This window comes from Meles meles, chromosome 10, assembly GCF_922984935.1.
Source record: "Meles meles chromosome 10, mMelMel3.1 paternal haplotype, whole genome shotgun sequence".
In the NCBI taxonomy this organism is placed as follows: Eukaryota; Metazoa; Chordata; class Mammalia; order Carnivora; family Mustelidae; genus Meles; species Meles meles.
This window is the reverse complement of record NC_060075.1, coordinates 33,215,528-33,242,627: the sequence shown is the minus strand read 5'-3', so window position 1 is coordinate 33,242,627 and position 27,100 is coordinate 33,215,528. Positions and strand designations below refer to the sequence as shown.

At 46.6% G+C, this 27,100-nt stretch overlaps 1 protein-coding gene across 1 annotated transcript in view; it reads right to left on the bottom strand.

Moving 5' to 3' along the window:
- Positions 1-3,014: 3,014 nt before the first annotated feature.
- Positions 3,015-27,100, bottom strand: part of WNT2 (Wnt family member 2) — a 47,412-nt gene continuing 23,326 nt past the window's right edge. The window contains exons 4-5 of the mRNA XM_046020027.1: positions 23,747-24,011; positions 3,015-7,402 (exon numbers count right to left, since the gene is read on the bottom strand). Of these exons, the coding sequence (XP_045875983.1) occupies positions 7,173-7,402; positions 23,747-24,011 (495 nt within the window). The 3' untranslated portion in view covers positions 3,015-7,172. The remainder of the gene's footprint in view (positions 7,403-23,746; positions 24,012-27,100) is intronic.

Here is a 27,100-nt window from a genome sequence, read left to right as displayed (position 1 = left end):
TACAAACCAGAGGGATCATCCTGACCCATTCAGTCAGTTCAGAAAAAAATGAAAGAAAATCACCAGTGAATGAATGGTTACTAGCCAGAAGCATTCAAATTCCTTTGTCTGTACAGTGTACTGAGTAATTCTTACTCCAGTTACTAAGCCCTGTAGAAGAGGGAAATTTCTCATCTGTGAATCATGATTCAAATAAAATCTCCAAGGGCTGGTGTAAATACCCACAAAACACTGGTGCTTATTATTTCCTGAGAATTGCTGAGAAGATAAGGCATTGTTTATAGTTACAGCAATATATATAAGAAAATTAAACCCATACTCCCTTCTTCTTGTTGTACTCTTAGGCTGGGAATATTTGTCTTGATTAAGCATGATTCCACAATGACGACTCAGAGTTCAAGGCCTTTCATGAGGTCTTGATTACTATTGGAGAATAATAATTGAGGGGCAAATGCCAAAGTTCCATTTGGGCAGGTAGACTTTGGTGTCTCCAATTCAGATTTTGTTTTCTGTGTTTCCTGCGGTTTGTTCGGTGTGTCACCTACACCTGTAACATGAGGCCCCGAAGCATTCACAGACGGGTTGCCAAGCTCCCCAGCCTCTGCTGGAGTAACGAGTGTGAGCAATCTGGCTGCCTGGACACTGGAGGCATCTTCGTCATTTAATTATTCAAACTGGGTTTGTGGGCAGTAATATGATTCCTCTCATCCATGGAACTTAGGAAGGCCTGCAGGGCTGTTAAAACAGGATTGGGTGGACTGCCTGGGGAAATCCAGAACCTATGATTCAATTACAGGGGCTTTCACAGGGTCAGTCACTACTCGGAAATTACAAAATCTAGTTAAGAGTCCAAAAATAGTCTAAATGGTAAGCTGATCATGTTGATCAGATTTTAATTATGCTCTATTATCTAGAACTAGATCGTAGCATGAAGGAACAGATGAAGAGATATTTGTTCATCCAAGTGGTTTTGTCTGGTCTTTATTTTCATGGGCAACCTAAAATATAAATTCAGTGGGTCCATGAAAAATTGTCAAGTAGAAGAAGACTGGCTTTCCACTTCCTTCTTTCAGCCAATTGTCATTGGTCCCAAGTCCTCTGTCCAGCTGAGGTTATCCTTTATCTGCCATCCAGGCTTGTTTCTTCCTCTACTCTGCTCCATGTTGCATCTGGCATGTGTTCTCCCCTTCCCGCTCTTCACTGACACACACTGGACAGCACTTGGATTGCTTCACTCTCCTAAAATTCTGCCCGTATGAGGCTAGTGTTGCCTGCAGTAGGGACAACCGGCAGTGTGTGTGTGTGTGTGTGTGTGTGTGTGTGTGTGTGTGTGTGTGTGTGTGTGTGTGTGTGTGTGTGTGGCTAGTGTTGCCTGCAGTAGGGACAACCGGCAGTGTGTGTGTGTGTGTGTGTGTTGGTGTTCAATGATTAACCCGCAAATGATATCCATCCTAGCCTTAAACTGGAGATTCTATTTTTATTTTATTTATTTTTTTGCCTGAAACTCAGTCTTTTTCATGTTTTCGTGCCTCCTCTCTGTTCTGAGAAGCTCAGAATTACCCAACTATTTTATGCAGAGCTGTAACAGTTTCACTGGTTCATCTTCCAGGCCTTATCTGGGGGCTTTTCTTTCCCACTGAGTGTTGTAAAAATGAGGAGTTCCTAAGAAGATTGTTGTCTCCAGCTTCTGAAACCACACTGTTGTTTTTCCTTGCTAAGCTTCCATCCTTCCTTTGATTCCCTACAGTTAATGACCATCTGGAGAAACCCAGGAGTCTGGTGCTTTCCACCCTCCTAGGACATACAGTGACCTTCAAGTCTCAGCCTGTCTTGTTCTGCCCCATGCTCCTGAGGGGTTCTCTGATATGCCCATTCCAAAAGATTCTTTCCCAGTTGGTCTGCTGCATTAATACTGAGATTTAATCCCATTAAACTATCACTCCCAGTGAAGTGTTCCTAACTGAAAATGGCAGAAATGTGTATGGATTGCATTTCGATAGAGGACTTGATGCAAAGTATTATATCAGTGTTCTCAACTGGGAATAGTTTTGTCTTACACCTTGCTTCCTCCTGCCCTCAGCAGGAACATCTGGCAATGTCTGGGGATACTTTTGGTTGTCATATCTCAAAGCAGGAGAGTACCTCTGGCATCTAGTGTGTAGACAGAGGGTTGCTTTTGAAGATCATACAATGTCTAATATAGTCTTCTCACCCGAAGGGCTAGCGAATAGGGAAGTTTCGTTGATAATGTTTGGGGAAAATGATCTGCAAAGAATCCATATAGACACATGTATCATTACCTCTTCTGCAGATCATCCTAGAGGAACCACAAGCAGCCTGACAATCAGGCCACCATGGGGTACTTGATGTACACAGTCAGGACCTTGCTTAGGTTACCCCAAAACAGTTCATCAGGGAAAAGCAAATGTTGGGTGGGTTTCCTTTGCTGGAGGAGAGTTTATTTCCATTTTCCAAGCTTTCCCTACTTGCATGTGAGTAGCACCCACAGTCAGGATACACAGATTTCAATTCAGGGGCAAGGGACCTTGTATGTTTCGAATCAAGCTGAAAAAAAAATACCATTTTAACCAAAAGCAAGCACTCTACATGGAAAGCAATAATTTGGAGAGGTCAGCAGCGTGGGCCTATCTGCTGTGGAGAGACACTGAATTTATGAACACAGCCAAAGCATGCAGGCACCTAGAGGGGGTAAGCACTTAAAATGGCAACACTGGGTGAAAATGTGGAATAATCTCTCAGTCAGGAATATAAGCCTTACCCATGAGTTCACACGAATATTTATCAGTAAGGTAAGCCAACAGTCTTCCCTGAAAATCTTTACAAACTTGAAAGCCACCTCTTAATAAGGTTGTATAGGAAGTGTACTCCTGAGAGAAGACAAGGGAATAATTCCCATAACCTGCAGCGATTTCTTTCCACCAGGTGGTTTAGCAAGACTATCACAAGTTTAAAATAACAAAGTCAACACTGAAAATTCTCTTTATTATGTTTTGATTTCACAGAAATGTAGACTTGTAAATAACAATAGTTCTTTGTAACAATCTGCGTGACACTTTTATTAGCTCATGGAAGTGGGAGGTTTGGTTAAACAGGAATCATGTGAATATCAGGGAAAAAAAAACTAGAGTTGGAACAACTATGATTTAGAAAAATAATAATCATGTTGGGCTTTGCAGACCACCTGTCACCTTGCTGATCCCCTGAAAAATGTAAAGAACATTCTCATGGATGAGTGAGAATATTCTCTGCCTAGCTAAGGAGAAGGGCAAAATAAGCATGCCTTTGTGAACTTATACCAGCGGGCTGTTTTGCAGAAGGTCAGAGTAGACCTGACAAAAGCAATTCACCAGCTTTGGAACTGGCGAGGTTTATTTGTTAAGAGTACGTTTCTTGCTCTTAAGAGAAGGAAACCCAGGTTGAAGTACAGTAAATAGACACAAAAGGATGGTTCTGGTCGATTGGACGCCTCTCTGAGCCTTTATTTGGAGAGCAGGCAAGAGAGGAGATGAATGTTCTTCAGCTGAACGAGACAACACCAGCCCCGGGCTAACCTTTAATAAATGAGAGGTAATAACAATATCTTGGCCTGAAAATGCCATCGAGGACAAGTGCATGCACAGTCATGTTGGCTGCTTCTGAGGGAGCCCTGCTTTAGGTTTTGTAGAGCTGATGGAAGATTCCTTAATAAATAAATCAGGCTGAGAAATGTCAATGTGAAGTTTGATCTTCTGACTTGAAAGCTACTTTCTTTGAAAAAGAAACTTGATACCTGATGTTATCGAGCTCTGTGGTAACTCCAACAGAAAGGAATATGGTTATGACGATCGAGAACATCTCTTGAAATGAACCTGCGCAGCCTCGCGCAGAGCTACACCACGGGTGCGGAGAATGTGGGCAGTGGCCTGAGGCCCTGCAATTCTGGGCCTCCCGTTGCCCCCTTGGGGAGTAGATGCTGGGAGGGGACAGGGAAGTGACCACAGGAGGAAGGGCGGTGGTTACCCACGGGAGCTGAGAAAGCCACTCTGCTCCGTCACCAAGTTCAGCCAGTCACTTGGCAACAGCCTCCTGGCTCTTTCCCTCTCCGTCTTTTCCCCACCATCTAGCCCCATACAGAATATGTTGCCATTTGATAGATCCTTCAGGAATGTTCCTTTCAGTCTGGTGATACTCGTATTGTGCTGGGGCCTCCATCCTGGAGGGGCACAGAGCCACGGCTGAGTGTGGTCCTGGCCCCTGGGGCTCTTATGCTGGAGCTTGAATGTGAGAGGCTGTCCGAGGGTAACCAGGATGCACCCCGACATGGCGTGCTCACAGAATACACGGATCAATCCGGTCCAGTCTTCCGAAGTGCAGACCAATGTAGGGAGGCACACTGACCGAAGAAGACAACTCATTTGCTAAGATCAGAGACCTGTGCGGGTGGTATCTTTATTGTAGAAGACCCCACCAAGTTAGTCGAGATCTCCTATCGTGTTAGAACTTTTTCGGGTTTTGCAGAACATTAATGAGCATCCTCTTGGGTCTAGAAATATTTGTTTTATAGTTAGATTTTCATTGAGAGGGAATTTGTAAGGGATCTGAACTGAACAGTTTCTTTCATTTTGTTTTGGGTAATTTGTGCCACACATTCCCTTAAAAGTCTCAGGTGTGTGACTTAGAATCATGGTGTCTCAATCCTCCACCAAACCCTAAAGAAAATGAGTTTGAATTTATCTTCAAGGGTTTTTGAATGTTTTCCCTTAGTAGTGGAGATCTCCTCTTTCAGAAGTAAAAGCAGATAAAAATACTTCACTCTCTTACTGTGTCCTCGGTGATGGCCACACCCACTGCCACTTGAGATGGCTGCCATAGCCTCCCTTACAGATTAGGAAAATTTGTGCCCTTGCTCATTATCAAGAAGGCTACATCTCAGCATGAAATCAAAATCAGATCAAAACATCCCAGCAATGAAAAGAAATTATGACCATCCCCTTTGGATGCTAAATGACTTAGAATCCACTTGGGTTAATTCTGAGACAAATTAGATAAAGTGCTTGACTTTCCTGACTCCTCTCTTTGCCATGGAGATGGAGGGGGACAATGGCAGATAAGTGCACAGAGACCTTCACCTCTCTTGGTCTCAGCTTCCCCAGATACAAAGTGGAGGGAGCTGAGATGTCCTCTTAGATCCTCTCCATTTCTATATGCATCCATGGAGTTATGATTTCATAGTTCATCCAGCAGACAGAAGGGCTGACAGCTGTGGGACCACTGTGCAAGTCCCCTCACCACCCCCAGAAAGGCATCGACAGGCAACTGCAGTGTAACTAAGACCGTCCACCTGCCTGGACTTCCCACTCACCCGTGAAGGCCCATGCTGAGCTCAGAGCAACTCTGTCCTGCTCCACTCTTCCCACCCTCTGAATCCACAGAATAAAAAGAGGATAGAGCTACTCTGGAGAAATCAGATGACAAATTTTGGGGTTTGGAAGTGAAGAAAAGGGGATGAATTCTGTCTGTTTTGACAAGGGCTAGGAGTCAAGCATTAATTCTGGCCAAGGATCCCAGCAGGTTGTTGCCTGTGAGCCTCCATCTAGATGTCCTGCAAGGACCGAGAAACTGAAGGCCAGGCTCCCAATGAACAAGCGAGCCTCAGTCACCAAGCACGGGGTACAGAGAACGGAACATCTTGTTAGTAAATGCAAAGAGACCACACTGAGAACCAGAACCTAACTGTACTAAGGGGATGAGAACTATCTTCAGATGTTTCACATTTCTTTCACTTACTTTGCAAAATGGGGCGGCAGCTTCTCTATTTTCCCTGAATGTCATCTTTTGTCTCATGGCCGAAGCCAGCCACAATCTGCACATCAATGTTCCCATAATTACAGCTGGTCCCTTAAATATAGTCTCCAAATGATGATTTGTTTGCAATATAATATACTAGGGTTGCCAAGTACATAAGCAAAGCTGTGTGTCATTTGCTCTAGGCTCTGGTGTCTTGTCATCTTGTCAGCCTCAGATGAACACAATTCAACATGACAGCTCTTTTGAACATGCTTGAAGGGGGATGGGTAGAAGCTGGTGCTCCTCGGCACACGTGGTCAACTCGTTCTGGGCATCTGTTTACGTTGCAGGCATGACTTAGCTCTGGAAACCTCTCTGTCAGCATGCTGGTTCCCTGGTCTTGTCATCCCTGAAGTTTTCTTTGTCAAAGCCATTTTGTCTACAAAATTCCACGGGTCACATGCATCATACCAGACAGCAATATCATTCCCCTTTTTTCCTTATCTGTACAGACACGTTTTCTGATATTCTGATATTCTTACTAAGTTATTTTCCTCCATCTCCCCTCAATAGATAGAGAACACTGCCAGATCATTAATCTTCTTTCAAATTCCTTTCAGATCCTAAAGAAGAAGTCTCATTCCTTAAAGCTTCTTTATATCAAGGGGACAGCAATGCCCAGCAATTCCTTTCTGAGGCTCTTGCAATTGTAAAGATTCCAAACTGTACCAGAGGACAATGGTCCCACCTTGTCACATCAGACTTTAATAAGGCAATAAACGCCTTGAAAAATATGCATTTGAAACATAAAGTTCATTGAAAGCCATTCTTCTCCAAGCAATTACCAATTACCCCTGGAGGGGTTGGCTGTGAAAAATCACTTGATCAGGCAAAAGCCTTGCTTGATCTTTTCGAGATTTAAAGTTAATTCAGTGGCAATTGGTCCTGCTGTCTCTACCCTCCAGAGCGAAGTACAGAATTTCTCAAACTGTGAGCATTTATTGTGAGACACAGAAAAAGCTCCTTTGGAACACTTTCCCCCTCTGGCCAAGTGCTCCAGAAAGAGGAAAGGTCTGGGTGGGTGGAGACTGGGATCAGCTCGATAATCCCCACCCCGCCGCTGCCCCCCTTCCCCTCTTAGCAGTCTGTCCTGACCAGGAAGAGATGCGCCCCCAGAATGCTGGAAGTCGGGGAGGATAAGGCATGCTTTATGTGCAGCATGTGGCCCCTGTCCTGGGGCCTTCAGGGAGGGAGAAGGGGCTTCTGTTGAGACAAAGGTCACATGCCTTAGGAAGTATCTCCCCGAGAAGCCCAGTGGCCCCGGGTCCTTGCAGATCCCACGGAGTCCTTGCCGGAGGGCAGGTGGGCAGGGCCTTCCGCCGGCGTCATGTGGGAGCCGCCCAGTCAGCGCTCTTGGGGGCCTTGCACGTGTGCACGTCCAGGGCCTCCAGACAGTCCTGACAGCGCACGGCACAGCACCAGTGGAACTTACACTCGCACTTGGTCATCCGGGTGACCCGGGAGGTGTCGTAGCCTCTCCCGCAGCACATGACCTCGCAGCTGTCCATGCCGCGGGAAGTCAGGTTGCACACGCGGCCTGCTGTCCCCGGGGAGCCTGGAAGACAAGCCGGGGAGGGGTCACTGAGAAGGTGTGGGCCGGATACAACAGGCCTCAGGAGTGGGAGAGTCCCTCCTCCCGGGTGGTGCCCGGCCCCTCGTCACCACAGCCTGGGGCTGAGCCCTGTTCTGAGGCCCAGGCAGGGTCTGTCATCCCCAGGCACCCGGCTGCTATGAGTGAAGCCCTGCCCACAGGGCCAAGTCCAGGAAAGTCTGATGTGAAACTTTGGAGCTGCCTCCGGCAACTTACCTCTAGGGCTCCTACTTCTGAGCTGGATAAACGTTTTGAGTTTAGCACTACCTAGGCTTGCACTGGTGCATCACTGAGTGCGCAAGGCCCCGCTCAGAATGAAAGAAGGACCTATCCTAGCTCCCTCTCACCTGCCCTCAAACCACATCAAGGAAGCTGTGACCCAGGTTCAGAAGTTGTCAGAACTCCCTCAAAGGGAGGGGATTCTCTCTCCCCAGACCTGACTACCCTGCTTTATGTGAAAGAGGAGAGAACTCTGGCTGCTGAGGGAGAGGTGTGGGCATCGTTGGTGTAAGACCTCGAGGAGGGAGCAACGCCTGTCTCCTTTACCACAAGTGCTGTGGGCCAGTGGACCATCTAGACGTGTGTGAGGCTCCTGGGCGAAGCCAGGATGCCAAGCCTGCAATGAACAGAAGTGGCTTAAAAACCTGTTGGTAACTACCACTGGAACATTGTCTTCGTTATTTAAGGTGAGGTTTCCTAAATGGCAATTCATTTTTATGTATTTGGGTCTGAAAAAGACTCTCAAAGACAGGATGCCTCTTCAAGTGTTCTATTCCTGGGGAAGCACCGGGATTCTTTGATAAGAGCATTATTAGACAACAGAACCAAGTGTAGTGGGCCTTCGTGGAGAGTTTGCTCAGCTCAGAAGGATCCTTTCTGCTTCTTCTCCGGCACAGAAATGGACACGTGGCAGCTATGCCGAACACCATCACTGGCTCTGCTGGTGGCAGGTGACTGGATAGGGCATGGGGACCTGGCTCGTGCCAGCCAATCAGGTGGACTTCCCTGGGGACTGGCAGTTTTGCGGGAGCTAGGCGCTCATGCCAAATACATATTCAGTAGCCCCTGGCAGCCATGCACCATGATGAAGTGTGTGGGCAAGTAGAGGTCTACAGAGAAGTAAGAATGAGATAGATGTACATAGACAGTGAAGACAAGACATGGAAAGAGGTTGCTGCCCGGATTCTGGACTATCTTCCTGGAGCTGCTTCCATATATCCCTGAGGCCTGGCTGCATTCCAACCTTTGGGCTCCTAGAGATTCTATATCCTTATGATAAATTTCCCCTTTCAGCTTAAGCCACTCCGGTTTCTATTACTTGCAATCAACAATCCTAAATAATTGACAAACTGAGAGAAGCTAAGCTCCTTATTTAAAAAAAAAAAAAACTGTGTCAGGATGAAAAAGATAGGATCTTCATTCATTTCCAGTTCCTCTATCATTTAACAAGGAATTTCTCCTGCTTCATAACTTCTGCCCTGCCTCGTGACTCTCTCTTTGTTTACCGCAATCCAAACTGTGTTCCAATTATCTACATAAATGTCATGCTGCCCTGCCTGTCAAGAATGACCCAGGAAGCAGCCAGGTTCCAGCAGGCCGTGGGGTCAAGAAGAGGAGAGGGCTGGGCAGAACTTGTTCTGCGTGATCAGGCCACTGACAGCAGGAAGACAGGCAGGGGATTTCACGATGACCGGAAGGATGGCAAAGGGCTGGGGTCAGGGGGGAGAAGGGGGTCAGCCAGGGATGGCCAAGAGCCTCTATCGTGCTGAAGAAGCACACAGAAGAGGCAGCACGCGGTTGGGGGCAATTGTCAGGACAGTGCTCAGAATTACTGACTGGACAAGAAGGACTGCTTCTTAACAGCATGCCTGTTATTTCATTCAACAAACATTTAATGAACACAAACATGTAAGACACTGTGCTGACTCTTTAGAGTTTTGGGCAGTGGTGGTGGAGAGGTAAAATAATTAGAATTCACTTCCTATTCTCTGAGAACTCATACTATAATGAAGAGATCACTACGTAAACAGGTATCTCCACTACTTCAAGATAACTGTTCTGTTTGCTGAAGACCTTCTGTAACCTCCAGGAGAGTTTTGGGCAAAGCAGCACTGGAGACAAACTCAACGATGGTAGAATCAGGTTATTTAGAGCTTGGACACATCAGGATCCAAGTCCTAGCTTTTGCCATCTATCAGCTGGGTGACCTTGGGCAAGCTGTTTCATCGCCATAGGCGTCAGTTTCTTCCCTTGCGAATCTGGGATAAAAATGGAGTTCCTTCCTCACAGGACTGAGGTGAGATGGGAATGAGATCCTGTAGGAAAAACACCTGGCAAATAACGGCTCAGTGAATGTTACCCTTCTACTCATTAGCCAGTGTTTAATAAGTGCTTACTATGTGCTAGGCACAGTTGTGGGAGCTTGGGATATATCAGAGCAAAACAGAGATCCTGCCCCGAGGAGCTTATGTTCCAGAGAGAGTGAGTCAAATATATAGTAATGATAATGAGTATTATTAATACCAATAGCAGCAAACAGGGTCAGAAAAGGAGCTGTTGCCAGCACAGTTTTACAGAGGTGGCTTTGGAGGTAGGATGGAGAGGATAAGTAGGTCTGGAGGGAAAGGGGGCGAAGGGCATCTTGGGTAAGACAGTACCTCCCAGCAGAACCCCCGGGATGCATTCATGGGACGCAGAACCAGTGTGGCCATGGCACAGGCGTGGGGAGGCAAAGAGCCTGGAAAGAGAGCCTGGCAGGGGTTCAGGGCCTTCCTGCCTTGCTACAGTTTGGGTTTCATCCCATGGTGAGCAGCAAGCCTGTCCAGATTTGTCATCAGCGGAAAGCCTGTTGGAATGGGGCAGGGAGGTTAGTCCAGGCAGGAGATGATGAGCGTAGGACAAATACATGATGGGTGAAAGGGGGGAGAATCACTAGGACTTGGGGACTCACTGAATTGGGGGCAGGGGGTTAGGAGGAAAAGACTGAAAACTGAGCACTTGGGCTCAACACGAAGGAGGTAACAGGCACCCTCTGAGGAGAGCTGCCTTAGCAGAACCACAGGACGCAGCAGCGATCGCGGAATGAATGGGGGCGAGGGCAGATGGACACGGAGTGTGGCCAGTTTTCAAGAAGCTTGGCGGCAAAGCGGACAAAAGAGCATGGCAGCAAGGACTGATGAGTCTGAGATGGGACTTTCAGGTTGTTTTAGACTGTGAAATTTATGGGTGGTTTTTTTATGCAGGAGTAGACTTCAGACACAATTCGGTAGGTTCTAATTATATAAAGTACGAAAGTGGGAAAAATCAGTCTCTGCTATTAGAACTCAGTGTAGTGATTTCCCTTGAGAAATAGTGAAAAGGGGCATGAGGGGGGTTTCTGGAATGCCAGTCCTCTTCAGGTTTTGGTCTGGGCATAGGTTATATGGGTGTGTTCATTGGAGACCATTCCCTGAGCTATACAGGTGGTGTGCACTTTTCTGTATGTGTTTTATGCTCTAGGAACGAAAAGAAGAGGGAGGAGGCCACAAAGGCAAAACCAGGAAACCAGCAAAACTCTGATATGTGAGGAGCGGAAAGGTGTTTAACCTGGCTAGAAGGCAGCATTCAAAGGAGAGTGTGGCAAGAGGTGAGGCGGGAGAGGTGGCAGAAGCCAGAATGTGGAAGGCCTTGTGGGACAGGTGAGGGCATTGAAACTTTAACCCAAGGACAAAAGAGGGCTACTGAGAGATTTTACCCAAAGTGGGACATTGGCGGATTTACATTCAGAAGGCTCGATGTGGGTGCTGGGGTCAGATGGATTGAAGAGGGCCAGGGTAAAGGCAAGGAGCCAAGTTAGGGGTGAAGTGCCCTGGGGAGGACACAGGGTGACCGGGACAAGGACAGTGCTGGTGGGGGTGGGAGAGGTTAAAGTGTTCAGGGGACTGTGGAGGAGGCAGGATGGGCAGGACACAGAGGGTGAGTGTCAGGAAATACTCCCAGGCTTCTGGCTTGAGTGACTGGGTTTATGCTGGTGACCTTCCTTGGGGTGGGACACCTGGAGAGGGGCAGGCTTTGAGCCGAGATACTGAGTTTTGTTTTCAACACATTGACTTTGGTGTTGACAGTGGGTCATCCAGGCAGGAACATTCACTGAAAATACTCTTTGGACTCAGGAGAGAGGTCAGTGTGGAGATGCAGAGTGGGAAATCTTTACCTCAGAGGTGACCGCTGAGCCATGGTGCAAAGGAGACCCCCCCAATGTGTGTGAGAAGCACTGTCACCTGCCTCCCCAGAGGTTGCCCTGAATTTTCACCTTTTTGTGTTTTTTCCATAAACCTGCGCACCCATAAGCATTCTTCACTTCCGCCAATATGCATTCGCTAAAATAAGAATGCACACAATTGGAATTTTCTCTCCCCTTGGTTCTGTGTGTGTGTGGGGGGGGGGGGTTGTGTGGCTAGAACAGGGAAGTGAAGAGTCTTATTCCCGAATCAGGCTGTGGGCTTTTTACTGACATCAAACTTGGTGACCTTTCCCCAGTGGCCTGAAGCTAAGAAGGTCCTGAGCCAGTGGTCTGACCAGCCAAAGCGATGGTTGGGGTGTTTTGTCCTTCGGATGCAAAAAGTTGAACCAGACTCTGAACAGAAGGAGGGCTCAGGGAAGTGACCTCAGTGCCATCAAATCTCTGAGAGAGGTGGTCAAAGTGATGGCCACCAACAAGAGCTTAACTCAGAAGTGGTTTCAGTCAAGGAGACAAAGCCTCTGGCACTGAGATCTCAGTAGCTCAGCGTTCGGTTACAGAACGCCGGAGAACACCACTCATCTGGACACACCACTCTCCACTGGCCGCCCAAACCGGGCATGAGGAGGACCCAGAAGGAGGAAGAGGAGAGAGGTTTTTGAAGGTTGAGAGCTGCTGATGTGAGAAGAGGGGTCACAGCCTGGAAGAGGAATGGCCCCCTTGTGAGGACCCTAGGCTCCCAGGAATGTGCCAGCCAAGAGGTGCAGGGTGGCTCTCTCATCTGGGGAGACCACGGGGCTACAGGACGATGGACTACAAATTAGCTCTTCCTTTGGGGTTTGCATCTGAGTAGATTTAATGACAGACCGTAGGGAAGGAGAGCAGTTTTGACACTTGCTGTCATTCGAGCAGAATATAGAGCCATTTCACCAAAACCCTGAGAAGAACAATTCTAGGGTGCAGAATCTATACAAAATTTGCTGACACTGCTTTCCTTTACCGGAATTATAATAAAGCCCCATTATCAATGATAGCAGAAGGGCTCTGCTATCTTCGGGACCTCCCACTGTCCTTTCCAAAACAGAAGGCATCGCCATTATTCTTAAAATAGGAGAAAAGAATCAAGACTGTAAGAGTGTGTGTGTGTGTGTGTGAGCACCTTGTGAAAAGAACCCTCCAAATTCTATGATCTTCCTGCTTGTTTAGTTCTAAATATTGATCAAACATTGATCAAATCTAGAATCCTCATTAGTTAATTGGTGGTCCTGCCTGGACCACAGCAGGAACCCCCAGGTTAATAAAACCATCTCCAACGTCAGCCTGAAGTCTGAAGCCCGTGCTTCCTTTTTCCTCGCCTCCCCCTCATTCTTCTTGCTTCCTTGCCCTCTGCCTTCTTTTCCATCCGCTTTCTCTTCTTTTTGTTCATAATTGGAGCCAGTAATTATGGGGTACCAACATGGGCTAGGGCCTGTGAGAAGCATTTTGCCTGTATGATCTAATTTAATTCCTATAAGCTTAGAAAGTAGGGTCTGTGATTACCAGTTCAGAAATGGGGGAGTGGAGGAGGGGGAGGAACTTGATCACAAAGCTGGCAGCAGGCAGGTCAGGAGGGGAAGCCAGACTTGTGTGAGTCCAGAGGTCAAGTTCTTGACTGTGGCGGCATCTGGCAGAGAGCACCAGCCCGCAGCCCTGCCAGATCCCAGGAGGATGAACTTTAAAACCCTTCCTGCTCTCTCCCTTCACCCTTTTAGCAAATGAAGAACTTGCAAAGGTCCTGATGCATAATCTTTTTGGAAGGGACTTTTTCGCCAGCATATGCCATGCCACAGATAGTGAAGACACCTACAGTTACATGAGAATGAGAAAGGCTAGTTAGCATGCAGTTAGTGGCCTCCATGCATTGTCCCTGTACTGAGAGCCCCGCTGAACTCCTGTCCACCTTTTTGAGGGACAAGACCATTTTCTTTGTAATACCAACATGCACACCTCCCAAAACCTCAAGGTGGTTTTAACTTCTGTCACTGATGGGGCCATGGTTGAAAACACTGGGAAGAACTTTCGCTGAGCACGACTTTCTGATTCAGGAAAGCCAATAGCACCAATTTGCATCTCACCCAAAATAGCCTGTTCCCTCACCTAACTCTCCCCTGGACTTGACTTTAAGATTTGCTGAGACAGGGGCGCCTGGGTGGCTCAGTGGGTTAAAGCCTCTGCCTTCGGCTCGGGTCATGATCCCAGGGTCCTGGGATCGAGCCCCTCGTCGGGCTCTCTACTCTGCAGGGAGCCTGCTTCCTCCTCTCTCTGCCTGCCTCTCTGCCTAGTTGTGATTTCTCTCTGTCAAATAAATAAAATATTTAAAAAAAAAAGATTTGCTGAGACATGTCCTAAACCCAAATGGACCTTTATATGTCACATATCTGCATCCTACAGCATCCGCAAAAGCTCATGTGGTGGGCTTTACAAATACTTAAACAGAAATTTTAAAAATATTTTGAGTAATGACCCTATTATTACTTTCCCAAAATGGTATATGGTAAGAGGATATGGAGATGCCTCACATTTCTTTAAAAATCATTCATAGTGATTTATAATGTTATCTCCTACTGCACTTTGATTTACTCAGTTTACCTAAGATAAGTTGCCAGTCCGAGCTCTTTTCCCTGACTTCCCTTAGGTTTAGGTTTGTGAAATGTGACCTGATGTGTGGCCTGCCTGGGTTCGGATCCCAGTTCCCAGATGGAGTGTGGCAGACTCGGCCTCAGGGAACCCAGCCTTCCTCTGTCGCCTTCACACCACGCTGCTAGGAGATTATCTGCCCAGACTCAGTGTCCATAAGATCCAGGCAGTCAGGAATGTCTATGCCATGGGCAGGTGTGAGTTCCAGCCAGATCTTCCTTTCTCCTCCCCACAAGTGTGGTCCTTACCCTTCACAGAGTTCCCATGTGCACAGGGGAAAAAGGAGGGGGAAGAATCAGAGTTTCTTAATCCCGCAAGCTGGGACCATCGGACTCACTTTTGGTAGGGCAGTGCCGCGGAAACTTTACAGAATCAAGCATCCCTTCCCTAGAGCTATAAAATTAATAATGGAGTCAGGGTTCCCAGTGCAAAAACATTTCTGTCTCCACCGACATGCATCTTCCTGACAGCAGAGGACGGAGAGCTTTTGCTAATAGTTCCCAGACCCACACCTCTGGGACCTTGGAGGAAGGGCGCTCTCTCGAACGGTCTTTCTCTGTGGATGGGCCTGTGTCTTTGGAAATTCCTGCCACTCCAGGCTGACAGAAGCCCATATGTTGACCATTAGGACATAAAGCAAGATTCACTTAAGCCCGTCATCCAATCGGCTGTTTCTCCTCTGGTTGACTTACATGTTGTCATTAACGACACAGATTTATCGAGGGAAGAAAAGAATGTTAGAGCAAATGTTAGAGACCGCACATTCATCTACGCACATGGCTTCCCCCTTGCATAGTGAGAACTGTAAACCTAAAACTAGGAAAGACAGTATCTCCCCTTCTCTCAGAGGATTTTATTCAACATTTTTCTAATAACCAGGAAAAGCTTGACTGGCATAAGAAAGCATGTCCCATTAAATTAACAAATCCTATCATGGAATTAGAGTTAAGTTCAGACTCTTCAAGGCTTTCCATGTCTGGCACACCTAGTCTACCCAAGTTTATCTCCCATTGCTCCCCGACCTGTGCCTTTTAGGATTGGGCCAACTCCTCACTGTCCCATTGACTTGACTAGCTATGTAGACTGTTTCCTCATGAGAGCCACTCTCATCTGCTGTCCTGGGCTTTCCTCCCTCCACTGGATCAGAAGTCTTCGCATTCTTCTAGATTCGGGCCTATTTGAGTACCTTCGATAGAGCAATCCTGTTTCGGCTCCTTGCCCACCTGACCCCCTTCCCAAGTCCTATAATGTATGTCACGCAATAGAGCTCATATACTGTTACGAAATGTTTGATGATTTCTCATGCATCTTGTCTCCCCAAAGACAGAAGTTGGATCTTATATTTCTTCTATACACTGCATAGTGCTCAGTTGTCAACATATAAATTCCCAATTCATTAAATATTAAATTAAAAACAATTTCTTAAAAATGAAGATCAGCTTTTCCTTGACAAAGGAGGGCATGCTTCCCCAGGGAGTGGCCACTGAGTCCTCAGGCACTAAGGTCAGAGTAAGCTAGCTAAACAGCCTGGTTTCTACTCAGATGATCTCACTGGATATACAGAGAACACATGCAAAAAATGCAGCCCATTTTTTAAAAGATAGAAATTGAAAATCGCAACCTAAGGGAGTCTGTGACATCAAGTTCAGGTTCTGTGATGGCAAACTTAGAGTGAAATTTATTAACAATTCACTCATTCATTTATGGGAATTTCTGAATAAAACACATATGTTAAGAGACCCAGAGAAGTTAAGTTGTCCATGTCTACACAATCAGTAATCACTAAAAACAGTAATAGGTAGTGATGGGTTGCACCAAAGTCTACTGAGCCATAACGCCAGGAATGGTTAGGAATACAGGATTTGCACAGATTTAAAGAAGAGATCTACCACACCAGCACAAAATAGGTTCCATGGGGAAAGCTCACAAGAAGTAAGCAAATATGTTGTTTTAAAATACATTAAATCCGGGTGCCTGGGTGGCTCAGTGGGTTAAGCCGCTGCCTTCAACTCAGGTCATGATCTCAGGGTTCTGGGATCGAGTCCCACATCGGGCTCTCTGCTCAGCAGGGAGCCTGCTTCCCTCTCTCTGCCTGCCTCTCTGCCTACTTGTGATCTCTGTCAAATAAATAAATAAAATCTTTAAAAAAAATAAAATAAAATACGTTAAATTCATTCTTTTGTTTGTGACATATTAATTTTTTTGTTACAAAAAAGAAGGACCTCAATTTGGTAAATTTTTGTTGGTGCCAATTATGTCAAAGACTTCAAAAATAGGAAAATGAGAATTTTGTTTCCTTTTTTTCTGAAATTTTCTTTCTTTTCTTTCTTTTTTTTTTCAATTTTCACAATTCAATCTGGTTGCCCCGGTCAGTTCAAATTAGGGCCCTTTTCAGTGTATCCTAAATTTTTAATAAATTTAGTACACCTACATTCTGAAAGGAAAAAGACTTACAGATCATGCCTACAACATAAAGTAGTATTAGAAGAATTTTGCTTGCATTAACAACGAAATCAGATGAACTAGGAAGTAGTCCCACAGAGAGTAAAAGAACTGAGTATTTGGTGGAAACTAAAAGCCATCAATATAGTCTACTGTTGCCTATGAGAGTTTTATCTCTTCCAGGGAAATGGGCAACCACCAACAGCTTCAGCTCTTTAAATGGTCCACTAATGCACTTGAACATGAGGGAAAATTCCCTTTAACATATCAGTTTAAATGGGAGTTTTCATAGGCTGTGTATTATCATCAGCGATGAGTGAAGACATGCTTAATAATCACCTGTCAAAGAAACAAAGTTATCTTTAAGTTATGACACTGCACAAACATAATGAAGAATTCAGCTCTTGCGATGAGCATATTTTATGTTGTTTATAACTTGCCATTCAACTCAGTTCAGCATGTCTACATGCTAGGTGCTGGGGACCCGGTGGTGAACAGACATACCATGCCATCATGGAATCAGAATCCAGTGGGATGGACAGAGACCAAACAAATACATAAATAAACTTACTAAAGCTCATGGTATATGCTGTGAGTCAAGGAACAAGGAAGGCTTTCTGAACTAGATCCCTGATGCATTTTAGGAGGACCTGGTGATGGGCCAAGATGTAAGAAAGAGTGTAGCAAAGGACCTGCAGGTTTATGTGCCCGATGGAGCAGATGGCTTTGCTGTTTTCTGCGAAGAGGACGCTTGGGGAAAGCAGGTTTCAGGAGTGGGACGAATCAAGAGTTCAGTTTTAACAGAATCAGACTGATCATGATGTGAGCAACTGAGAGGAGCGTGGGTAGGACCCAGAAGAGACCCCAGAAGCAGTTAGCCATCGAGAAAGAGGAGGCCACCCAGGGAGAAGGTGCAGAAGCAGAAGGGGTATACATCTTCAAGATGGACAAGGAGAAACTAGCAACAGGAACTGGGGAAGACCAGCTAGCAGGGCAGGAGGAAAATCAGAAGACTATGTTGCAGGAAGGAGGAACAGGCTAATTAATTGTATTACCTGCCACTAATAGTTTGAAAAGAGGGTCCTCTGGATAGTAATTTATGTTAATTATACAACATAATCAATTGCCTGTGAAAATGGTGACTTACAGGACACACCAATAAATATTTCATTTCATTCTCTCCTGGTCTAGCTGTCTGGGCACTTCTCAGATATCAATTCATGAATTTCTAAAATAAATTTCAACATAGAAAGGAATGAATAACCTAGTCTTTAGTTTTTCAAATGACACACGTACAGGGAGACCCTGGAATAGAGCGACAGAGTGAGGACAGAAACCCAGAAAGCGCCTCCTTCCTGTCCAGGCCTGAGCACCCGGAGCACCTGGCCTGCATGCCTTTGCCTGCCCACCACCCAGCTCATCTACAGAGATCGGCGGCCTCGTGAAGGCTGAGGGTAAGGACCGAGTCTGGCTTCCACATCTTTGCATTCCAGGGGCTTATCAAACAGTCTGACATAGAGAAGGGGCTCAAAAAAATATTTGACCCATGAAGCCATGAGGGACCTCAGGATATTGTGGAAATTGTACATTTAATATCAAAATAAGTTCCGTCCATTCCATTCCTATTGGCTGTTCCCTTGCTTTCAATCAGGTCACAATCACAGAGCTGCAGCAGACCCGGCCACGCGGTGGGCATGTCTAGATTGGTGAATCGCTGTAAACAGTGGTTGGAATTGCGTTCCCAGGGTTTCCAACCTGTTTGCCAAGTGTGATTTGTGTAGAGAAAACAGGCTTTAGCGCTTCCCCCACTCATACCCTGCAGCCGTCAGCCACACACACAGCAAACAACAGGTTAAACAATTGCTGAACTCTCTTTTTTGAACTTGACTAGAGAGGAGGTGGAGAGTCGCCTGTTTCCTACAGTTGGAGAGGAGACCTCACGGTGACCCCTGGCCCAGGTCAGGGTTTTACCTCATAACAGGGGAAAGTGGCCCGTGACAAGGTGCATCCACGTCTCTGGAGAGGACAGCAGCATTCCTTGGAGATGGACTATCTCTAACTTGAGGGCTTCTTTGATTTACAGACGCCTGGGGCAATAACCAGAGTAGATAACCTCACCGCCGCTAGAGTATCCGTCTCAGAAAGCCCCGCTGCCCATATGGAGCCTCCAGTGTGGCCTGCTTCATGTCACATGCGCGGCGTGACACCACTGTGCGGACTTCTGAAATCTGAGGGGAGTCTTTATCGTTGAACATCAGAGCGCTCACTTTCCTCAGCTGAAGGCTGGTGGAGAAAGTCTCTTGTTGTTGTTGCCATTAGATTATCTTCCTTAATCGTTTTTGAGCTTGTGATATTTTTTAGGAACCGTGAAGGACATGAACACTCTTGCAGACTTGAAGGGCTTGTGGTTGGAGGGGCCTCGAGGTGGCCGGAGCCAAACAGGAGGGAAGCTGGGGTCTGACCACTTTCCACCTCCCCACTCTGTAGGCCCCTCTGTCTGCTCTGTTCCCGTGTCCTCACGCTGCCTCTTTAGGACACAGGTCTCCCTTCCCCGGATTTCAGGAAGATATATAGCGAGGAAAGTAGGGACTTTTGATTTGACTTTTGTTTATTTTGTTTCATTTACCACTTATGGGCCACACAGTCTTGGACAAGTTAGGAAGCTTTTCTGAGCCTCCATTCCCTTCTCTATAAATGGGGGAGACTGATGCGCAGATTGAGAGACTATGTCCAGAATGTGTGTAGTAGGGCAAGACTCTCAGAGGAACTTGCCCCATGGTCCCACCCTCCTTCTGCTCCTGGGGTCTGGGTCTGTCCTCACCCATGGGCAGCCCAGGATCTTGACTCAGCCTTCTGCCTTTCTCATCGAAATTTGCTTGCTATGGTTTCTGTCATTCTCTCAGGACTTCACTAAAGGGCTGGCTTGGTTGTCTCTGTCAAGCTAATTCCAATGAATGCTTGGATGGCTGAGATCACTTTAATGCACTCACAGTGCAAGCAGGTTCCTGAAAGTGCAGGGCTTCCACGTGCAAGAACATCCCTCTTGTACTGGGCAAGCCAGGGTGGGGAATATTTTTGGGTGCCATTTGTCAAGAAATCCTTAAAGATATTTTCTTTCCTTCATAAAAGATCAGGTATTTCAAAGAATATAATGTCTCCAGGATTTCTTCTTACTCAATACTTATGAAAAGCAACATTGTAGCCCGGGGATTGCCTAAAATATTGATTTTTCCACTTTAATGTACTCAAGTTTGAAATGCAGATGGAATCCCAGCAACAATCCCCTGAGATTCTGATCTAACAGTTTCCCTAAGAGGCCCTCGCTTTGGGAAGTAACAGACTAGACCGGTAGCCTTCATCCGTCCCACACACCAGACTGACAAAACGCGCAGGCTCGCTTCAGTCACATGATGAGTTAATTGAGCAGGGAGCAGGCACTGGCCAGCAAGACTGAAGTCAGTCCGCTACAGGAGCCTATTACAGCAGGATTCAATCTGCTCACCACCATTGCTTTTCCAGTGTTGCACAAGCAGAAGGTTCCCAATCAGTTCAATAGGAAACGGTATGAAATTTTAAACAAGAGAAATAGAACCATATGGCCACCATATAGTAGGCTGGGTGGCATGAGTTGTCATCTAGGGAATGGTGCCAAACATAATAGAGAAAAGGAAAGACACATTATTTGCTTTAAATTTTACTGCCACCTTCGGACCTGTTTTAGAGTCTGGATACTTTTGAAGGTAACCCATGTCAAACATGTGGGAGTTCCAGTTAGCAGAAAGCAGGCCCTTCCTAAGGTTCGACACGGTGCTCGTGAAGGGAAGAGCGTACCCTCGTGCCGTGCTTGCTCAGTGACGCACACATGCGGGGGCTGCTTTAGCACAGATGGACAGGACGCTAGCCCTGCAACATCCAGCACCCTCCTTCCAGGACAAGGGGGCAGAGCTCAGAGGAGGAATGCCACTGTGGGTTATAGGCAGGAGTCTCCCCCTTCTCGATCGCCTCAGATTCTGTCGCATCTCCCTGCCTCTGCAAACAGAGGTTAGAGGCACCTCCAGAAGGATTCAGACGCACCCACTTCTTTGACTGTTTTGACCAACTTTCTAGAGTGCACGCTACAGGAGTTTCTAGTAGAAAATGGCCAGGATAAACCTTCAGCTTTAGAAGGCCAAAGGTTACACAGGCAGGCACAAGGCTCTCGGTCGTTGTGTGAATTGAAGCAGGCTTTCTCAGGGAAAATCTGCATCTCATACATGTGGTTAGGTACACGTGAATTCAAGTATGAACAATGAAAACTCTACTCTTTCTGTAATTGGAACTTTTGCCTACATAATAGCAAACACCCTGAATCATATTTTCACTAAAATAGTCACCTGATAGTCAATAGAATTAAAAAGAAAAGTTTGTATGGATGACTTTGGTATTTCTTCAGGCTCAGCTATAAAAGGACATGAAGGCTAGCTCAAACAAGGTATGAATAATCTAGGAATCTTAATGGAAATCTGATCTAATACTGGAACCAGCTACTTAAAAAAAAAAAAAAAGGAATAACAGGGTAGTTCCTGGCTAATCAACAGCAAAAGAACCAAGTTCACATCCTTTTTAAGCTAAAAATGAGATAAGCTAAAATGAACCTAAAATAGAACAGAAATAAATGGAGAGTGAAGAAATTATAAAACTTCCCTCAGAACATCAGCCTCTGCCACAGGGTGCCTTGTAGCTGGCGTGTCTGGAGACAAGAGTAGAATGCTTAAAACAATGGATGGTTCGAATCCCTGCTCTGCCTCTTAACCAACTGGGAGTTTTTTAGCAAATTCCATACCCTGTTGGTCAAAGCCTCATTTTTCCCCTCCCATAAAATGGATAATAACATACCCATTTATATTCTTTGTGCGAGTCATTGGCAGAATGCAGACCAAGGGCTAACGAATGGCAGGTACTGGAGACGTGTTTGCTATTTTAGGACCAGGAAACAGAATCGTGATCTAATACGGGGAGGAGCCAAAGCAAAGTGTGGAAGGATAACTTAGTATGCTGAAGAGGCGTCAGGGAGTAGATTCAGAATCTCCTCTTTGGAGAACACAAAGTCAGGGCTTTATTTCATTGGATGCCCATGAGGCAGCTCAGTGGCCATCGAGCATCATACCTGTTTCTTCACTATGCAAACTGCTTCAATCCAAAAGCCCAGAAGTCCTGGCGAAGCAGGCCCTCTTACATTTGGAATGAGGGGTTGGCTTCACAGCCTCTTTTCAGAGCTAGCTTGTGACAAGCTGCAGTGTCAGGGTCAGGTGTGCGGGCCACGTGGTCTGAGAGCCAGACACCCATCCCCTCCAAGACCAGGGAGATCTTGAGCTAGTCATTCACTTTTCTCATCCAGGCAATTGGGATGATGTTATCCAGGGCTGTTTATCTGATCTCAACAGCTAAGATGGGAATTTGGTGCATGTTGGTGTTGATCAACAAGGAGCCACCCTCTCCAACCCCTCCCCCTGCCCCGCCTAGGAACTGGTTCCATTGTGCTGATGTCATTGGGTGGTTCTAAGGATTAAATAAAACCATGTGTGCAGTGATCTGAGCCCAGTACCTGACACACAGGAGTCAATCCATTGTAATTCCTAAAGTGATCATGATACCATCATCCCCATGTCCTGGCTGAGAAGCCTGAGGTTAGATGGCTAGTTAATGGCAGAGGGGAGCCAGGCCTCTGGGACAATCCTGTATCAAAGTGTAGGTTTCATGGTGATCTGGCTGAAACTGTGGGCTGACAGGTACGATGACTTGTTAGAGGTCCCAAAGCATGTCAGGAATGCAACAGCATTCTGGTCCTTGCGATCAGTCCCAGCTAATCTGTAAGTGGCAGGTATAGACCTGCCCGATGCTGTAAGGAACGTGCTCATCAAACCAGGAGGGAAATTCAACTGCTCAGGGACAAAGGAGAGGCTCTGGACTTCTTGTGACATTCCCTGGTAATTATCCCTCGTGGTTAATCTAGTGTTGGGAGCTGGCTGTTTTACTGGTTTCTTTGCAAATACTTTAGAACCAAAAACAATTTTAGAATTTAAATTCAAGGACGTTTTTCCTGATAACAAATTCCCTTGCTTTCTACTAAGTTGGCTAGAGCCAGAGTTGGCTGTGGGCTCTCCATCTCCTCCTATCCACTGAGACTTATTTTGTATGAGTCTTTGCAAAGACTGTGCTATGCCTGGAGCTCAGGGCTGCCTGGGAGGGGTGAGGGGTGAAGAGCAGGTGCCTAAAATCACCCTGGTGGAAACAGCTATCTTGAGGCTGATGGAGCTGCCCTTCGAGTGAGTCCAAGACAGACAAAGCACTGTCTGCAAGGGAGGGGGTGTGGCTCTAATAAACAAAATGCCCCTTACACAGCTCTCATCCACTGCCCACCAATGGCCACGCCAGTGGGGATGCATTTTTGCCCTCTAGTATTTGACAACTTCTCAGCATATTGCAAAGAACAAGGGACTGAGAAGCATGGCGGATCTCAAAACTGGCTAACTTTAAAGGCCTGGGTCCGTCTTCATAGTCACAGAGATGGATTTGTAACAGAGAAGGTCCACTGCATAGTTCTCTCTACTCCTCTTGGCTTCAGGATCACAGGGAAGATGCCAGGTTGCTATACAGAGTATACGTGAGTTCACCAGAGTTTCATCCGTGCTGAAGAATTTGGTTAATCTGCACATTGTGACTCTGCCATGTACTTTCTTGGGGTCACCTTTCTCTAGAACATGCACATTCTTAACCCATTTCTCCAGTTGCCTAGGAAAGCTCTCTAAATATGATTTATAAATATGAATTCATATTTCACACTAGAAATATGAATTATAAGACCAGGAACATTGAACCTGAAGGCAGCTGGCTGCACTTACAGAATTGTCAGGCTGAAAACAGAACCAGACTGAGACTGGGGAGGACCGATCGGTGAATGAGGTACTGTGAGTAAAGGCTTTTGACCTTACCTGCATCTCGGTCCCTGATACAATAGTCTGGAGAATTCTCAAAGTACACGAGGTCATTTTTTGTTGGCTTCTTAAACCTCTTGTTAGCCACAGTGAAACCAGTGCCATCCTGGTTCATGACGACCTGAATGGCCCCATTGTACTTCCTCCAGAGGTAATCGCCCGTCCTTCTGAAGTCGGCCATGGCCAGCCAGCACGTCCGCAGAGTACACGAGCCACTCACACCATGACACTTGCATTCCTGCTTCAAGAACCGCTTTACCGCCTGTGGGGAGAGACGGGCAATGTCAGGGCAGTCGGACGCGAGACCCTGACAAGTGCTACAACTCCCCTTCCCACTGAGTGAGCGAGAAGTGAGTCTGATGACAAAGAATGCCGGGACTTAGGACTGGGAGATGTTGGGGGGTCACTTCTGCCATGCCACACTGACCACCGTAGGTGGGGTCCCCGGGAGAATCAGTGTGGGGGCAGGGCCTGACCATGGACACTACTTGGGTATTGGAGTAACAAAAACCTCACCAATTTGAATGGAACAGGGCACAGGGCTGCTTGGAAGAGTGAGAGAATGAATTAGAGGTCTTTTCCTAAATAAATGTAGCTTTATTATCTTAAAACTGTACAGCACTACTCAGGAATTCCTAAGCCTGCTTCTTTTGATAAGCCAATAGTAGTGACTGTGACTATTTTCATGTTCTAGGCATTGTGCTTGTGTTTCCTATGCTCTATGGCAAAGACCTTAATCTTTACAACAGTCCTGTGCTACCATATTTATTTTGCAAATGATGAGGGAGCAAATCTGAGGGAGATTAAAGCACTTGCCTCGAGGGACATAGCTGGTATAGGACAGAGCTAGTACACTGGAAATCAGTTGATGACCCTGTGGATACCATTCAGTTTGGGAGATTATCACTCTACTCTGGCCAAATTACTCAGCTTGGATGACAGGGCTGAGCTTGCTCTTTTTGCAGAGGGGAAACAAAGGCGCATGGGACCAGCCCGTCTCAGCTGGCTCCCTGCACTAGTACTCCCTTTGCGTAGGCTGTGAGGCTGGGGACAAGGAAGGACTCTGGTGGGCCCTGAAACTGGAACTGCTTTGGTCTTGGGATTAGCCAGAACACCCGTGCCAGCCCCAATACAATTTTGTGAGTGTTATGCGTGCCTGGCGCATTTCTCCCTGGCTCAGCTGAGTGAAGACAGTCCTCAGCACCCATGTCCCCAGAGACATCCTGGGCTACTGTTCTTCCCGTTACACAAGTGAGGGAGCCAGGGATCAGGGAACCGAGTGACTGGCCTGAACTCCTAGGCCAGGATGTGGAAAGGCACAGGCAAACCCAGACTCTAGAGTCTTTCCAACTCATAGGACACACACATAAATGGATTTCCTCAAAATATTTTCTAAGAGCACGTTTTCTGATTACAGATCTTCCTGGGTTCCCTTTCTTATGTGATTTACTACTTTAACAATTGTCATTCCCCACCCCCAACAGTTAGAACGAATTTCTTGTTTAATCAATCAGTTTTCCGAATTATTACAATATTGAAAGAACTTTTTTTGTTGCTCATGGGGGATCCTGACTGATGATTAGGGGCTTCCTCCATTTGTGACACCCAAAGTGACACACAGAAGGGCCGTGGGGGTGACCAGCCTTGGAGGTCTCACCAAAACCACGCCTTTGGTCCTTGGCTCAGTCATGGAGCAGAAGAGGAGAAACCTGCCTGCCGAGGGCTCCCACCCTCGCTGTGACTGTCTCCAAGCCAGCACCCATCTGGGGCGGAAGGCATAGGCAGAGGGGACAGCGAACCTCCTTGATGACATTATCCAAGGTGGGACTATGAACAAAATTCTTAGGGTAACACATGGAGAGAACTCTTTCTAAGAACTTAGATACGGTGGATTCGACCCTGCACTTCCCACTTCCTGAGATTCTGGTATAATTGGTCTAGTTGGGGGAGGTAGGTGGGTGGCCCCAGCACGCATCCCTGCCGTACCGGGAGCTCACCCTCCCCCATGCACCCCCAAACATGCATGCATACAGATGCCAGTCTTCCAGGCCACCTCGCCAGGGTCTCACCAAGGTAACTTCGCCCAAACCTGGTTTCGCCTCTTCTACAGATTATTTCTTCTCTTTTCTCTTTCTTTCTTTCTTTCCTTTTTTTTTTTTTAAGATTTTATTTATTTATTTGTCAGAGAGAGAGAGAGAGAGAGAAAGCACAAACAGGTAGAGTGGCAGGCACAGGCAGAGAGAGAAGCAGGCTCCCTGCCAAGCAAGGAGCCCAATGCAGGACTCGATCCCAGGACTCTGGGTCATGACCTGAGCTGAAGGCAGCCACTTAACTGACTGAGCCACCCAGGTGTCCCCCTTCCTTCTTCCCTCCCCTTCCCTCCCTCCCCCCCTCCTTCCCTTTTTCTTTCTTTCTTTCTCTCTTTCTTTCAATTCTATCCATCCACTTGACAAAGAAAAGAGAGAGCACACAAGCAGGGGGAGCAGCAGGCAGAGGGAGAAGCAGGCTCCCCATCAAACAGGGAGTCCGACGCGGGCCTGGGCTGAAGGCAGACGCCCAAGTGAATGAGACACCCAGGTGCCCTGATTGTTTCTTTTCTAACCAGGTGTGCAGAAAGTTTCTTCATTTCAGAAAGTCAGTCCCAAACAAGTATTCTAGAGCCGAAGGGTCCAGGACATCGTGGTGGCTCTCCAGTGATGAATTCACTCACAGCCTTCTCAGGTTGGACCTTGGAACCCTGTTTCCCATTTTGCCCCCCATGGTGGACTATGCCCTGTTAGCATTTGAAATCTGTCCTCTTCAGAATAAGCCAGCCTTGAAGGGCAAGGACAGAGACATGCTGAGCAGGAGGAATGTCATGAATTTGCTCCTCCAGGTCACAGGGATCCGGGGATATTTAAGGGCTATCTTAGAATGAAATTTTTTGAAAATACACTCCCTCCACCTTTATATTTCAGATGTTTGGGATGAGGTCCCTGGGTGACCTGGACAGCAGGCCCCCACCACAGACACAGTCCTAGAAGGGCCACCTTGGCCCCCTGAGGGCCGCCATTTGGGTCCCACCTGTCCAGGAGTTTTCTATCCTAAGATCTCCGTAGAGCCACATAGAACTCATTCCATGCCAAGTGCTTGGGAAGTGAATGCTCATTCTTCAAGGCTTATTCCTTTTAAAGCTGGGTTATTTACTCATAAACAACACTCTCAGCTTTACAAATGACAGGAAAGATGACTGCCTTCCCTTTGTAAGGCTATGTTTCCAGGTTGCAAACCTCAAATGGATAAATATTTAAGATGACTAACAAGCATTTGCATATTAAAATTGGATCTTGAACATATATCTTATGAATCCTT